This window comes from Lissotriton helveticus, chromosome 10, assembly GCF_964261635.1.
Source record: "Lissotriton helveticus chromosome 10, aLisHel1.1, whole genome shotgun sequence".
Lineage (NCBI taxonomy): Eukaryota > Metazoa > Chordata > Amphibia > Caudata > Salamandridae > Lissotriton > Lissotriton helveticus.
In genome coordinates, this window is record NC_136071.1 from 41,898,063 (window position 1) to 41,914,827 (window position 16,765).

A 16,765-nucleotide genomic window follows, 5' to 3' on the forward strand; every position below is an offset into this window, starting at 1 on the left:
GGTAAAGTTCATGCAGCGGCTGCCAGGACAGACAGGGCTTACAGCAGGCTAAAGAGCTGAACTGAAGAGACCCTCGGCATTCCTAACCAAAATGATTGCTGTGGGGGATGGGGGCTTGCGGTCTGAGCCAGGCAGCTTGCTGCAGAGTCACCATTGCCAGTCACTGTGCCTACCTGACCTTTCATATATATCTCTACTCTTTCTCTCACGTACTCACCGGGGCTTGCCCCTCCCACCTCTTGTGACTAGTAGACAAGAGGCCTCAGAGTCCCAAGGAAACACTCTTCTCCGGCCCGCCCTGCGTGCCTAATGGATCAAAGGGAAAAAGGGACAAGTCTCACCGGCGGCAGGTTAGCCCAGCACCATGTGACTCTGGGCAATAGCTCGCTTAATCTTCCCGACGGCCCCCCAGCGCCTAGAGACCCTTACGGGTGATTGTGCGCTTTACAAATGTGGACTTTATTAAACAAGATGGGGCACATGTGCGAAAAAGTGACTTAAAAAGGTAGCAACAAAAATAAATAATGCCACGTTTAATTGTACCAAAGATTGCTGATCAAGCAATCCAGATCAACATTAGGAGTGAAAATGGCAGCAAAAGCCATACAGAATAACTGGCAATGACACCGTAGCTGCTCGCATGTCTACGGCAAATGATCCCGCGACTGGATCCCACACTGGTGGCAGAATTAATCTGTGGATGACCTTGGCCACTGCCAGAGTGTTCCTCAGCAGCACAGAACACACAGCTGAGCCAGAATGATGCATTGTTGCAGCGAGAGTCCTCGAGGTGCACTCACCAATTGCAACCGTCTCTTCGCAAAGAGAAAGTGCCTGAGGAGTGACAGGTATCCTCTCGTAGGCTAGTTACGTTGGTAAAGCCAAAATATAGCTTCTCATTCCTCACCGGTAGCTCCCATTCTTTACATTCACTCTCGTGTATTCACATACATTTACCCACTTCCATGCATACATCAACCAATACAGCCATCATCTGGATTTACCCAGGAATTCATCACCCGATCATTTACACGCCTCTTGGCAAGTATTTGATACGGTATACTCTCTTTGTATATGGTTGCATGTACGTATGTTTTCACATGAAATAATTAGCCCACTCGTGTGTCTTTTCCAATGTTTGTTTCTGGGGTAACAAGAGATTATGTGCATGAGGGGTACAGGGTTCATTTCAATCCACCTGTTTACAATATTTTTACTTTCTGTTTGCAAGTTATGCGATTTTATTGTGTCCTACCAGGAAATAAATGGGTGTAATTTCTGATATTTATATGTTTCCCTCGTCGTCATTGCTTGATTTTGCTTGCAAGAAAGTGTCACTCATAGTCGTTCAAATGTCACTCCTAATTACACAGAAATTATGAAAATGTCACGCATGGCATTGGCAAACTGAAAACCTTGGCAGCTATGAGTCGCATTTAAAGCCCCAGTTACAGACACTAAGAAGGCTGCAGGTGGCTCAAGATGGCCACGCCCACGGTTGCCAGGTCGCTCCTGGATGAGTGAAGCCCTGCTTCCGCCACTCTCAAGATGTCCGCGGAGCATAAGTTTCGTTCCTGTCCACGTGACAAAAATCAGCCAGTCAAAAGCCCGATCCCTTCATAGCGTCACACCCAACGTGCAGCGTCCAATCGGCAGAAGAGCTGTCAGTTTTTCAAAATGGAGGCGGCAACAGCTACAGAAACAACAACAGCGATGGCGGCTGAAAGCGCCCAGCGGTGAGTGCGTCTGCTTGCTTTACAGCTTGCTGTGCTCTCTCCTCTCTGCTTGCTCGAGTTCGTGTTATATTGCACTCCATTATGTAAGCAGCTGTACAAGAAGATTCCGTTTTTCAAACTACCAACTGTTAGATTTAGTGTTTTTGAACGAGATAGGCTCGAGCTTGGTAGAAGACAAGACATTTGGGAACAGAAACAGGGTTGTTTAGGAAAAGGTAGTTACAGTTAACTTTGGATTGGCTTTGAAGTGGGTTGTGTCGTAAGAGGGAGAACGTTTAAATCCGTGGTTTTGCTGTAAAAAGCAGGGGACTTGCACTAAACCAATGTTGGTGCCATGGATGATAGGGGCACGGATCTGTGCCATTCCCCATGCCAAATCATGTGTGGTGCGCACCGTTATCACCGCAAGATGAGTCAAATTGGTCCGTCTCAGTCACGAGCAGCTTTTGCAGTCTTGCTGCTTGCACTTTTTCGAATGTAGGGGGAACTACAAGTCACATATAATGGTCATTTACAAATTAGAGCTACTTTCATGTCTGCTCCAGACGCCATGCCGTTTAGGCGACAAATATCAGCAGGTCACCTGGTGATGCAGGATACGTGTTTCCCTATTTTGGGCTTTAAATTAAGATACTGCCTTCTGGTATATGCAGTCTTGATTTCTTTTCTCTAGGAAAAAATGGAGTGGTACACTTGGAAACAAATGACCAGGAAAAACCCTAGGGTGAGGAAAAAATGGTGTTCCGACTTTCTTGAAAATGTACAGCTAACTCAAATAGTATAATTTCCCCCTGGGCACACATATACATTCTATCTCTTTATAGTGGGGGACATATAAAACGAATCAAACACACATCTACTGCTTAAATTAATGGTTCATGCCTGGCTTGTTTGTCGAAACCATCACTTTACCTGGCTTTAAATGTGGCAAAGTTACAATATTGGTTCAAAGTCGTCCTTTCATTTTTCGGAACGGGAGCAGGAAAAATAAATAAATTACATGCTGGTGTCCAACAAGTCATAAACCCACCATTTTTTGTTCGCTTGATCTGTTTATTGGTTTTCACTGGCTTAGAAAATACAATACTTGGATACAGCGTATGTATGGATGTGGAACTGGCATGGGGTGTTATAGAGCCCCATTATGAGAATTAACCACAATAAAGTCATGCTGGTAGCTTAGATCGTTAATGCAGTGGGATAGTAACTCAATACCTAGATCAATTGACATATGTAGTTTATGTTCCTGATTGAACTCTACTTGAGCAGCCCCATATTTTCAATGAGACAGAAAGAAAGCACTTTGCTGTTAGGTGTGTGTTGCCCTGCTAAACATAATGTAAACGCCGTTTCCACACTGCGTAGTAGACTAATTGATCATGTAATATCAACAAATAAGGGAACATTGCTGTTTACAAGGACACTTGAGAAATTTATGAACTTTCAGACAATAAAATCTGCTAACTCCTGGCTTATTGATACCCAGAAGGATTCACCCTGGACGATCAGTACTGACATATAGTAGACTGTGAGACCAGCATGTCTCCTCTCGTCACAGCTACCCAGTCACATAACTTTGCATGGAGCACATAACCTAGATAACTCCAGCGGTATAGGTCCTTTGTTATCAACTAGATGGCGGTTCCACTATCGGAGGGGTATCTATTTGTGAGTCTGGGCATACAGCTACTTGGAGAGCTATGAGGATTGAGTTCTAGTTGTATGCTATATGGAACTTACGTAGCCCCTGAGTATCCTCCCTGCGGAGGGATACACCATTATGCCTGCCGAACAGGCAATCCCCATTGGGTACAAGGGAGCAGGCTACCTATGCTGAACACCTGGTTGATGTAGTCCTGCCCAGACATTATCATAGACCAGGATATTTCGGATACAGGGCATTTCTGAGGAGCATGAATTTTTCAGTTGATACGTTACCAGACTGAACTAAAAGTGCTAAAAATGAAATGTTTTTGGGGTCAGGGTCATGATTATAATTTCCTTGCGGCAGTGGTCTAAACATCCATATGTCATAAGAATCGTACTGTAACTCTGAATTATTTTCTATAATTCATGCCAAAGAGGTTATAATTTACTACAGCATTATATTATAACGTCCCTTTAAAACTTTGGATTTTTCAGTGAATTTCTAAACCTTTTTTAAATCTAAAAATAGAATATCATTACAATTCCCAGGGGCTACGTGGATCTGCAGATCCACAAATTAGCAAAAGAAAATTAGTATTTTTTAACGAGATGGCCCAGGGAGTCCGAGTACCCCATACCTTGCCCCCTTACGTTATTTAAAAAAAAAAAAAAGGATTTATGGAGTGGTATATACATATATTTTGAAGCGTAATTTCTCAAACTCTGAACAGTTTTACACCAAATCACATAAAGAACGATTTCTTCCAAATTAGTTGTAAGTTCTTTAAGCCGTTCTTGTGGTATCACTGTTCAATTTTCCTAAAGAAAACTGCATTGTGGAAAAAGCATATTGGGACAGCCCCTTTTTCCTGCTTGACTGATCACCCCTGCTTGTTGAGCCTGCTCAGCACATGATGCTCTATAGCCACAGGCCTCTTGTTGCACCACCCCCTGTCTTGCTGTCAATAACTTGAACCCCTGATAACTTTTCTGCCCTCAAGCATTAAGTCAGCTTTGGTTTTCATTTTGCCATCTGTATATATTTCACTCTGTATCAACACAGAGCTGAACATACCATCCTAAATGCTGCATCACTTACTGGGAGCCTGCACAATGACAGATTAAACATACCGCTGAGCTGTAGAAAGCGAAGGTGTTCACAATGTGTGTGAGGTATCCACTGTGAAGCAGTTGTATGTTGTATTATTGGCATTTTTATAAATCTTTCTACCACCTGTATTGTTTCTGTGTTGTCAGAAGCTGGGTGCCCAACGAACACTCGAGGGGTTTCTCTTTTGCTCAAGTCGTGGTCTGCAGTCTTTGTATTTGTCAATGAAAAGATGACTGGAATATTTAGAGTATTGTGTGTTGATGGGGTGTGTTTTGTAGGATGTTGCCATTAGAACCATAAGATGAGGTTGAACGGTTGTCTGTTACTCAGCCTGAAGTGTTTATGGTGTTGAGGTGCATTGTTTGCCATTTACATTTATGGGTTTCTTTGTCCTCCAAAATCTGAGCAGGAAGTAATTGACTTCCTTGCCCTTTGGTAAATTTATTCTTGGATGTGCTTTTCCTGTGGGTGAATGGTACATTCCCTGCCTAAACCGTTCCTTCTGCTGGTGGGCTAATGCTCTACTTTTCATTCTGTCTAGGCTCCTGGCCAGGATCGCACCGGCCTCGTGTTTGGAAAGCCAGCCCAGGGATGATCCGGACATGGAGCTGCCAGCTAAGGTCCTGATCGAATATTCCATGGTGAGTCTACCTGTAGTTGGGATAGCATTCATTGCTGCATGCATATTGAAGCATTAGTGTACTGCTGTTGTACAGTGAGCCAAACCTCCAAGCGTCTCCTAAGTGTTACGGGAAACTGAGTTCTTTGAGCGCTCACTCACCCTTTAGCAGGTGCTTTAGAGAGTGATGTGGCAAGAGATACCCAGTCCTTCATTGTGCTGTTGAACGTCAGTCTGACACACAGCGTTCTGTGCAAGACCATCTGGCAATCGTGGGCTATCAGAAATGGTGTTCCATATTGTCAGACTGGCTTCATCGTCCCCCTCCAGGGTGATGCAGAGGGCTGGCTTTGGTCTAGCACCCGGAAGGTCTGCAAAAGAATGAACATGCATGGAACCAGCACAGTCGATGGATCTGGTGGCAAAATCACTAGCCCAATAAAAACAATTCACTGAGCTGACTCAGGGGAGTAATGTTTGATAGAAATATTTTCTTCACTTTAAATTTCCTCCATTAGAAGAAAAATAAGTAACACTTTTCTGTTCTAAATAAGGCACAGTGTCTACTGGCCACTGGGAGTGAAAGATCTGCTGTTTGTAACCACAACACTTTGAAATGAGAGAAATTGAAAATGAAGCGTTAATTTAATTGTTAAGGAAACTTTTAATTTTCTTACATTTAAAGGCATTCAGAAACATAATTTTGTTCTCATGTTCCAATTTTGAGTTGACAAGGGATTTTATTTAGAGTTAAATACCTCAGTGCTTCAGCTCTTTACCTCTGTGCCCCAGCCTGGGTCATAAATCTGTCTGAGCGCTGCTCATTATCAGGCCCTGCTCTCTGCAGCCTGGTGAAATGAACACAGTCTTCCCATAACTTCAAAAGGAAGGTGTCACTGTATACTATTTAAAAATGAACTCAAGGCTGTGAGCTGCTGAAGGTGTCTGAGCTACTGGTAGCTGATGATCGACAGGGTTGATGTAAATCCGATGTCTCTAACCAATCTTACCCCTTTGTGTATTCACCGTGTGTTTCAGGGATTCGTCCCCCAAATACCGCGCTGCCCATGACTGGGTGTCTGTTAGAACCACATAATTTTAGCCACTTGGGACAGTGATTGTGGCAGTGAATAGCCTGGAGGTGGAAAGGTGCCTGCAGGTAGCTGTACATCAGAGGTGTGGACAGTAGTAAAGCTGCGGGCAGTGATCATCCGGTGATGGAGGCACTTGGAGTGCACCCTTTCCTTGTGCAACTGGTGTGGTCTTCGGGGAGGGGCACTCCTCATTCATTTTTCCTGGTGCTGCTATTGTGGGCTTATTGGGGATACTTAGAGGTGTGCTCTTGGCTGGTGATGCAACCTTTTTGAGGTTACTTTTGGAACCACCGAGGCTTGCATCGGAGTGTGTCTGTACCAGTGGATTGTGAAGTAATCTCCTCTCCTCAGTCGTGCTCCTGAGAGAAGGTATCCGAGTGAGTGTCAGACGATGTGGGTATTAAGTCCGTTTTGCCACGCGTACACCGCAAGGGCTGATAATTATGTCAGTGCATGCATGTGCACAGTCATGATATAAATGATTTTTCGTGCTGTGTGCCATTTGGTGGAGGCACTTGTGAAGTTGTTGTTGCTTTGCCAAAATAATGCTGTGCTAAACATATAACTGCAAAACAACAGTTGATGGACAGAATGCAGAACAATGTCATACATTCACCCCAGTACAGAGATCTGGGCCTAACTCCATCGTTTTTTTGCACTCCACACCACCCCAGTTCAGACATGGCCATATGCAAATCAGCCTTGACCCTGTGCCTCATGGGAACAGTCCAGCCCGAACTGCCAAGCCATGTCTTTCCTGGACCGGAATCAAGCATCCTAGGACCGGTTTCTGGCTATCAGCCGTCTTTAGCCAGGATAGCTTGACTCCATATATAACTGACCATGCCTAACTTGTTCTGCGTTCATGTCACTTTTAGGACATAGCAAGGATATGTGTGCTCACTACAAGGCCCACAATGTCAGATATGTGAAAGTGAGCACATACTTCATGCCGACACGTGTTGATTCTAAAGTGGCAGGATGGACAGCTGAGGCAGACAGGCCCTCTTGCCCACTGGAGTATGCCGTATCAGTGGAACCCTCACTCATCACAACCAACAGACTCCCATCTATGTCGCTGCCACCGGTGTCTGTGGCTACATGTGGGTTCAGTAATGTGTTGTTTAAGTCCCGCCAGAGCTGCAGGTCGTCCTCCACTTTCTCATACTGCCTACTAATCTTCACTGTATCTCCTCTGCTCGTGACCACTCCTGAACTTCTCTATGCTAGTGTTCGAGCTGAGGCGCACACTGACCCATCCATGTGATGGCTACTCTACGCCTGGCTAATACCAGCTGCAGCGGCAAAACGTTGTAGGCCGTTTTACGGCCCTTGGGCCACTCAACGTAACCTAATAGGGATGTGTTGCATTGTTGCGGAGTTTCCCAATTTCTAAAACACCAAAGTGCAACCTGGCACAATGCTCATTAATTTTGAACGACACTGCCACCGATCAGGTAAAGAATGCTTGGATTGAAAGACTAGACCAGCATGCCTTATTATTCGACCCTTACCCCCGACCCCCTTTAAAATCAAACGTAGATTTTATATCCCAATTGATTTCTTGATATGATTTTACATTGGAACACGAGCCAGGAGACCTGGCTGGACATTGTTTTTCGATTCTATATTGTACCTCCTAGAGCAAGCCTTGACTTCACAACCAGAACTTCCACTGGAGTCCATTAAAGTGCCTGAACCTATGTGAACCTCTGCAGGTAACACTCCTACACTGCTCTCTGCATTCTAACACACAAGTGACAGTAGGAGTGGCGTAACCTCAGCAATCCTCTCCTCAGACCTGGTAAGTAGCCAGAACAAAGCACTTTGTCAGAAGTAAGGTAGTGCCTGCTGAGGTTTCCTCCTCCTTCCTTACATTGCTCCTGTTATTGGTGATTCAGAAAAGGGGGTGGTGATGAACAGAGTGTCTGAATTAAGCAGACCACTCTTGCCCAGTCCAAAGATCAGGGCTTGATCCATCACCGTTATTTAGCTCACTGCCCCATCCCAGCTCAGAACCTGGCTATATGCAAATTAGTCTGTCCCTGGCCCAGTGCATCATGGGAACAGGGCAGACCAAACTACCAAGCCAATTCTTCACCAGAAAGGAGATAAGCTACCGGGGACCGGTTTCTGGCATTTCAGCCTCGTCGGCCCGGCTTGCTTGAATCCTGATGGAGCAGTGAGCTAGGGACTCATGTCTGAGTATACCCTGCCACACCTATAGTGGCCAAAAACGATTCAGAAAAGGGGGTGGTGATGAACAGAGTGTCTGAATTAAGCAGACCACTCTTACCCAGTCCAAAGATCAGGGCTTGATCCATCACCGTTATTTAGCTCACTGCCCCATCCCAGCTCAGAACCTGGCTATATGCAAATTAGTCTGTCCCTGGCCCAGTGCATCATGGGAACAGGGCAGACCAAACTACCAAGCCAATTCTTCACCAGAAAGGAGACAAGCTACCGGGGACCGGTTTCTGGCATTTCAGCCTCGTCGGCCCGGCTTGCTTGAATCCTGATGGAGCAGTGAGCAAGGAACTCATGTCTGAGTATACCCTGCCACACCTATAGTGGCCAAAAACGATTCAGAAAAGGGGGTGGTGATGAACAGAGTGTCTGAATTAAGCAGACCACTCTTACCCAGTCCAAAGATCAGGGCTTGATCCATCACCGTTATTTAGCTCACTGCCCCATCCCAGCTCAGAACCTGGCTATATGCAAATTAGTCTGGCCCAGTGCATCATGGGAACAGGGCAGACCAAACTACCAAGCCAATTCTTCACCAGAAAGGAGACAAGCTACCGGGGACCGGTTTCTGGCATTTCAGCCTCGTCGGCCCGGCTTGCTTGAATCCTGATGGAGCAGTGAGCAGTGTTATTGGTGAACATTTCTTGATCAAACACTCAAGGTGACCAGAGGACTGCTTAAAATAAGTCTAACCACTGGATATCGCTCGGAGCAGCATCCCAGTCCATCATTATTTTGCACACCATGCCACATCAGTGTGGTCCCAGCCATGTGGAAATCAGTCTTGACCCTATTCTAATAGAAACAATCCAGCCCGAACTGCCAGGCCAGGTTCTCCTTAAACCGGGACACAATCAACCCAGGTGCGATTTTACCCCGATATGTGTTCATCATTTGGGTGTAGCTTGGATCCACTGAGCATGGGGACCACATCTGGGCATACACTTGCTGCTTGGGGCTTAACCTCAAACACCCAAAAACTGATGGGAGGAATGTTTGCAATAAGTCTAACCACTGGCAATCACTGGGGTCGCGTCCCAACCCATCGTTCTTTTGCCCATCGTGCTACCCCAGTTTTGGACCCAGCCATATTCAAGGCAAATTGCAAGCATTCCTCTCATCACCTCTTGTGTGTTTGACTGTTTCTTGCTGCTCAGGACATAGACACTAATGTGCCTCCCACAGTATCCACTTATTTACAGGCGATCAGACGGGGATGCGCTCGTTCACCACAGCGACTGTCCTTTAATGACCACGAGCTGCGGGCAGGCACCCCCTCCTTTCCGTGCCACCGGGATGGTTCTACACCCATTGTGTCTCCCTAATGGATTTGGCCACATTAGGACAATCTAATGTCATAGTGAAAAATATTCAAATAGCCTCAAAGCCATCCACAGCAGACCATGATCGTCATTAAAACGTCGCTCCGTAGACTTCAGCTCAGTCCAGTAATGTAAAGCCCCAGCGGCAGGGTAAAGTCTCTATTACAAAGCACAAACTGAATGAAATTACATCCACTCCTGGACTCTCCATAAAGATCAATGTGTTTTAGTAAATTACATTTGGATTTGTCTGGTGATGATTTGTGTGTTTCCATCTGGTTGGTTTTTATTTCAGACAGAACTGAGAAAGTTGAAGATTTTGGCTCAACAGCTCCAAGTAGTGAAGTTTCTGCTGGATTTCGTTGCAGACGCCGACAGTGTCCCATGGGCAGAAAACAGCACGTTGGAAGCTACCCGTAAGTGGAAAGAAGCTTGACGAGTTGGTCATTGGGTTTCAAACACTTGTTTAACAACAACTACTACTTGCTTGTGTAGAAGACTACACTTAAAAGATCTCAATTATTGTGTTTTGATATATATAAATTTTTTAGGGAGGTCCGGAAATGAGCAGGTTTCCACAAGTATTTGCTCTCTGAAATTCTAATCTTTGGGGAAAAAGTGTCTTAAGACTGGCACAAGTTTGGATATGGCATAACTTGTGTATTGTGACATTTTGATACATGTCGAGGAAGGAAACTAGAATAATTCTCAGCTAATCCTATTCAAAATGATATTGACCATAAATTAATGTTTTTGTTTTGCACGGAAGCCCAAGAATACCTTTGTCTCAGGCGCGTACTTTCTACCTCCCAGAGTTAAATAGATCTTGTAAATGTATACAGTTTTCAGTGCAGAAATCCAACCCTACATTTTCAGGTTTCTTGCAAAAAAGCCTCCTTGTTTTGTGCATCCCCATTATTCTAAGAAACCAGACTTCAATTTCAGGTTTACCCAATGTCCACACAAGAATTCCTCTAGAGCCAGCCCTTTCCATTATGAAACCTCTCTGCAGAACACAGTACATTTCATATTCATTGTGTCTGACTAGGAGGTACTTTATGATAAATGACAAATCGCTTGAAAAAATAAATTATTTGGGATTTTCAAAACCGAGTCTCCTCTTGAAATAACTGCTATTTAAGAACAAGGTCTATAAAAATGACTACATCAGACACTTCTCCCCATGGACAAATATGAACTTGTTTGAATAGAGGAACCAAACAATTCTGCATGGGGGTGGGTGTGTGTCAGATTGTTTGTAATTCTGTGAGCCTGCTCGGCCCTCACCTTCCCTGTCTTCCAAACTCAGGTAAAGAGATGAACCAGGTGAAGGAGCAGTGGAAGGCGTTGAAAGAGGAGTACCTAGAGGAGGTGGAGAAGATTGAGGCTGCCATTCCTCAGCTGCTGGGCAAGCTGGAGCAGCTGAAGACCAAGAAGTCCCTCCTGGAGGAGGCCCTGCACCAGTACCAGCAGAAGGTACGCCGTGAAATGAAATGAAATGAAATGAAAAAGAAACTTGCTAAAGCGCACTGCAGCTTCCTGGCGCTGGGGATGGGAACCGGATTCTACAAAGCATCCAAGGGGGCTAACAGGGGAAGGCCTGGGAGAAAAGGAGGGTTTTTAGGGCTTTACGAAAAGAGGGATAAGTAGGGATAGAGCGAATGGACAACGGAAGGCTGTTCCAGAACTGGGGGGCCAAAACCGAAAAACGGGTGCCACCAGTTCAGGATTTACGGAAACGGGGTACTTGGGCCGTGGAGACCAAATCAAGGAATGGGGGGGATGAGCGGGGCATGGGGAGGATCACTGCTGCGGATCACTGGGGCATGGGGGGGAGGAAATCAGTAGGGCATGGGGGGGGATCAGTAGGGCATGGAGGGAATCAGCGGGGCATGGGGGGATCAGTGGGGCATGGGGGGATCAGCGGGCATGGGGGATCGGCGGGGCATGGTGGGGTCAGCGGGGCATGGGTACTGAATATCGTTTGATCGCTAGCATCCATGGTATAAGGGAAATTGAGGATCAGCGGTAATCGCATTCATGTCCCCACAACTCCCTTGGCTGCCATTGCTACCCACATTTTAACAACACCTATAAGAAGAGTCTGAACACATTACACTGAGGGGCAGTGATCCGTTTGTTCCATATCATATCATATGATATGAGGTGGAAAGGGTTTTCACAGGAATATAAAATATACATCTTAATAACAAATGATTTATTTTTCTTCTGTGTATTAAACAGATTGTTGAAACTTCTTTTTTGTTGTGTTCATGGTTCTAGAATTATTCAGGAGTGTTTTTTTTGGGGGGGGGGGTGGATAAGGGGGGGGGTGGACTACGATTTCCAAGGCTTCAGGACCTTGACTGGTTGGACGTCTGACCTTGTACAGTTTGGTTCATAGACCATCAGGCTGTGGGAGGATCGGGGATGGTTGGGTGGGGTGGGGTGGTTTCTAGTGATATTGAAAGTACGTGACTTATGGAAATCGTTGCCAGGGACTCTCTACATCCTTATGCCACAAGCTGGGAATAAATATGTTTACACACACTTGTTTGCCATTGGTAAACAGAAGGTGTTGTGTGTCTGACCTTCTCTTCTCATATTCGTGAGATTTGTTGGCCAGCGTCCTTGCCCAATTTTTGACCGTGGGGAACATGGAGTTGAATTTCATACTAGTACCCTCCTTCCTGTTATTTGAACACTCTACCCGAGTTCAAGAGTAGCCTAAGACTAAACACATTCGTAATAAACAATGTTAATGTGAACCTCCTGACAACACTGAATATGCTGTAGTAAAATAAGAACCTGGCCTTGGAAGATGACCAGTGATCCATATTTCTCCTTTACATACGTGAATACTCCGATTAGTATCCTCGTAACACTACGAGAACTTAGCAGGAAAAAGATCCGCTGTTATCGGAGAATGTACCAATTTGAACACTGTTCGCATAGGATATCTGCTTAGTTGGATGCACGATGCCCCCAATATCTTTCACATGCCAACTCTTGCTCACCACCACCAAGATGAGATGCTGCTGTCGTGTGGTTAACTTCCCATCCTCTTTCAATTCCACGAAAGAGTGGTACTATTCTGTTTCTCAGTCATAAGGACCAGAAGCTAGGGGTGGAGGAGGCGGGGGAGGGGGGCACCACTCCTGAATAACAGGGAGAGGACTTCCAGGCAACTCTGAGTTCACCCCCTGACTATGTCACAAAGTAGCACTCGGCAAGTCAAACTATTCGCTGCATCTCCAGCCCTGACTGTCTTCCTGTGCAATCTGCTTCCATCTCTGTCCTCTGCTGCTATCAAATGCTAACACTGCTGTCCCTGCACACTCTCCCTGTGGTAGTCAGGCTTGCATAAGGTCTGCCCTGATAATTCCTTCAGCTCAATTGTCCTGTACACTGGCCTTGAACTCTGGGGAGTACATCCTTTTGATGCTTCCAAGAAACAAGCCCTACACCATGTCCATCATGACAGTTGCATGCACAGACAGCCAGAATTACAAGTGCCTGCACTTACAAATAAAGCGTGCAGGAAACCTGAAGGTGCAAACTTGTTACCCTTATTAATACCAAAATGAGAGAGTACACTGCAATGGCAATGGTCTGACCTCCCTGCTCAGCTTTCCTCCCTTGAAATCTGCTGCAGTTGCTGAACAAGCGGACACTGATAGCACCCATCGTCCACTGCAGGCAAAAATTGAATGACGATTGCACAATGTCGCCCTTCATGAGGTTTGCGGTTTCTATACGATCTCTAGCATCCCAAGTTGGTCGTCCTCGTGTGACATTAAAGACCTCCTACTCTTAACCACTCTCCCACAATGTCTGATAATAAAACATTTAGTATGAGTAGTTACTGCCTTTATTTGGTGTTCAGCCATCCTGGTACTAGAAGTGAAATTGGAACATAAGGTCTGGCTTCCGGAGTTGCGTCCATGACTTTTTAATCCTGACCCTCCCGTCCAAAGGCCATGCTTAGACAGGCAGAGACTGCCGGTTCCTCAGCCCCTATGAGCCCTCCCTGCCAGGGGGAGATGGTGAGGGGGGAGGTGGGCCTGTAGTGGGATTGTTGAAAAGCAAATAGGGGGCTAATTTCCAACATCTCAATACACAAGCTTTAAGGGGATAGATGAGTGGAACTGCATAGTTTTACATGGCCAAGCAGACAATCAAAGAAAACTTCAAGGCTAGCAGGGTTGTACACATGGGAGGAGATTATTTATTAATACTAAAAAAAATTGAAATCTGTTCCTTATTAAGTACTATTGATTGTGCTGTTAACCTTCTACTTTCTCTTCTTTCGACAGGCCGCAGCGATGGAAATCTTAAGGCAGCAGCAGGTATCCAATTTATAAGATTATCATTGACGCAGTGACAGGGCGGGTAGCGGCCAGACGACCGTGAGAGTCTGTTCTGGGGTACTGAGCCAGATGACTTGGTGAAAATATTCCTAGTGCTATGATTGAATCAATGATTATAAAATTGGCATTTTGATAAGTCCCAAATAAATTGCAGACAGTGCAAAACGTAGGGAATTATCTTATTACACATCATATCAAACTGTGGAGAAATAAAAATAAATTGGTGAGGCAGCAATACTGAGTATAGAACACGTATATTCAGGCAAATTAAGACCACACATTCGTTCAAATATATTTCAAACTGTTAACCAAGCTAATAGTCCATAAATAGCCAAAGTAATATAACTGCAAGATTAGCTTCTCATCCAGCAACAGAGCAAAGTGTGCAATCTGAAGCAGTCACAGGTGTCATCAACATGGTCTGTGATACTCAGGATATTCTTTCAGACATTTCCTTTTAAGGTTAGCATGTCTTTGCTTATTTAGGATATTAGTTTATCATTGACATACCTTTCTCCACTGCTTGGGTTTCGAATTCCCGCTTCGATTCCACCAAATATGCATTGGTGATGTCGCCTTTTCAGTGCACAAGCGACGATGAGCTTTGCAGCAGCTAAAAGTTGAGAAATGAGTCGTCTCCTCTGCATTGGTGTAGACCCGAGCCTCCACGTTGCCCAACATTATAACACGGGGGTCAAATGCAACACTGGATCGGGTCCTTCTTCGAGGTATAAGCTCCTCCTAGAACACCCTTAATCTTGAGAGTACCAGCACATGTGGAGCACTGTCTCTCAGATGACCACAATTTTGCTAGAGCTGAAATATCTATCCCAACATGAACAGCATTGTATTTATGATCCAATTTCAGCTCTTTAATGATCCCTTTGGCTAGGAGGCTCCATGTGAAAACCAAAGAACTGTTAGACATACTGCCATACCAACAGCAGTTTGTCATTCGCGTGGAGATAGACTGTTTTGGTTGGGTGCCAGCAGTCGAAATTTGTGATTTGTACAGGTATTCCCAAGAAGAAGCAAGTTGTTGAATGCTTGTAAGGAAATATCTCAGCATTCGGATAGACTCAAGATACACATTCCTCACCTTCTGAATATTGCCCAGGTGTAAGACTGGATCAAGAAACATTTCAGTAGTACCACTACGTGCTGTTAGGTGGTGCAGTGTGGCTCTGCACTCGTACTGTTCTGCTGCTGGAATTAGGTCAAAGGGCCGCACAGTTCACTGCTTGTCCCTACAGCCCCACCGGCCATGCCCCTTTAGCGTGTACTTACTGCAACTCAGCCACCCAGTGGGAGGCCGGATCCGACGATTCTTGCCAGGTTGGGAGGTGATAACATCAAACAGGTGAGTCCTGCACAGTGTTCTGAAAAGGGTATACTCTACCTGCACGCAGAGTTATTGCTGAAAAGGTTCCGACTCCAGTCTGAGGCATGGGGAATATTCAAAAGGTGAAGAATCTGCGGCTAGATAGTCTCTACCAGAAAGAGCATTACTGAAGATAAATACCTTCTTAATTAAGAGGTCCCCTATTTGCCCAAAGGACTTGTCTGGCCCTATAGCCACCTCAAAAAATATATATTACCTGTGTTTAAAAAAGGACATTCACCACTCTAAATCTGTGGCACGCTTCATCCTCAGGTCCTCGCCTGGGGAGTTTCATACTTCTAACCGGGTTCAACCCCACTCCTGGAGGGAGCTCTTTGAGATACATTTTCCGGGATCCAGGTTAAGATTGAAATTGCCCAAAGGTGACTCCATTTTCAACCAATTTTATTCCAAGGGGACTCCAGGGGATGTTTGCCAAGTAAAAAAAAAAAGACCAGATTCATACAGGCTGTTGATACTCTAATATCTGTTTTTAGCCATTTCAGATGGCCTTCACATGGCCAATGGGTCTCCCAGCGTTATTCAGAACCTACAAGCACTCTAGTAAGCGCACCTAAGCATACATACTCTCTTGGATGTGTGATTATTCAATGCAAGTCACACATCCATCCATGCATTCACTCTATGTAGAACTTTCAAAATCGCTCAGGTCCTTCCCTAATCTGGATCCTCTGAACCCCTCTATGCAACATACCAGGGTTCACAGGATCCAGATTAGGCTAAATACCAGGACTGACCTCTGGACTAAGTGTGGGGATGGGGGCCTGCCCCACAGTAACCTTCTGTGGGGCGAATAAAACCTAATATACAAATTCTGAGCTGGGAAGTACCAGAGTGGTTGACTTTATTGTGTTAATATTCACTTTTGATATTAATGTACTTTCACTGAAATGTGCGACTCCACATGAGAGTAGATCAGAGTAAATGCATTTTAAGCATGATAGAATTGTGAATTTTGAACCGAAGTGCAGCCTTTTTATTGAGCTAAGACGGCTGGACTGGCACCGGTTGAACCAACTTGAGCTTTGCTTTGCCTTGTATGTCCAGCGGGTGGAGAATACCAGGTTAGCAGGCTGTGTGGACGAGAGCCACCAGCGCATCAGACTGTGCGAAGAGATGATCCAGAGAGTACAGATCGAGCTGCAACAGCGCCAGCTGCGAGGAGAGATGTGGATGGAAAATTTCAAAAGGTGGGTCCTGTGAGTTGTCACATCCTG

The 16,765-nt window shown here is 45.3% G+C and overlaps 1 protein-coding gene across 1 annotated transcript in view; it reads left to right on the top strand.

The window, feature by feature from the left end:
- The first annotated feature begins 1,610 nt into the window (after positions 1-1,610).
- Positions 1,611-16,765, top strand: part of ZWINT (ZW10 interacting kinetochore protein) — a 49,827-nt gene continuing 34,672 nt past the window's right edge. The window contains exons 1-6 of the mRNA XM_078664135.1: positions 1,611-1,736; positions 5,036-5,135; positions 10,072-10,192; positions 11,086-11,252; positions 14,093-14,125; positions 16,596-16,738. Of these exons, the coding sequence (XP_078520261.1) occupies positions 1,678-1,736; positions 5,036-5,135; positions 10,072-10,192; positions 11,086-11,252; positions 14,093-14,125; positions 16,596-16,738 (623 nt within the window). The 5' untranslated portion in view covers positions 1,611-1,677. The remainder of the gene's footprint in view (positions 1,737-5,035; positions 5,136-10,071; positions 10,193-11,085; positions 11,253-14,092; positions 14,126-16,595; positions 16,739-16,765) is intronic.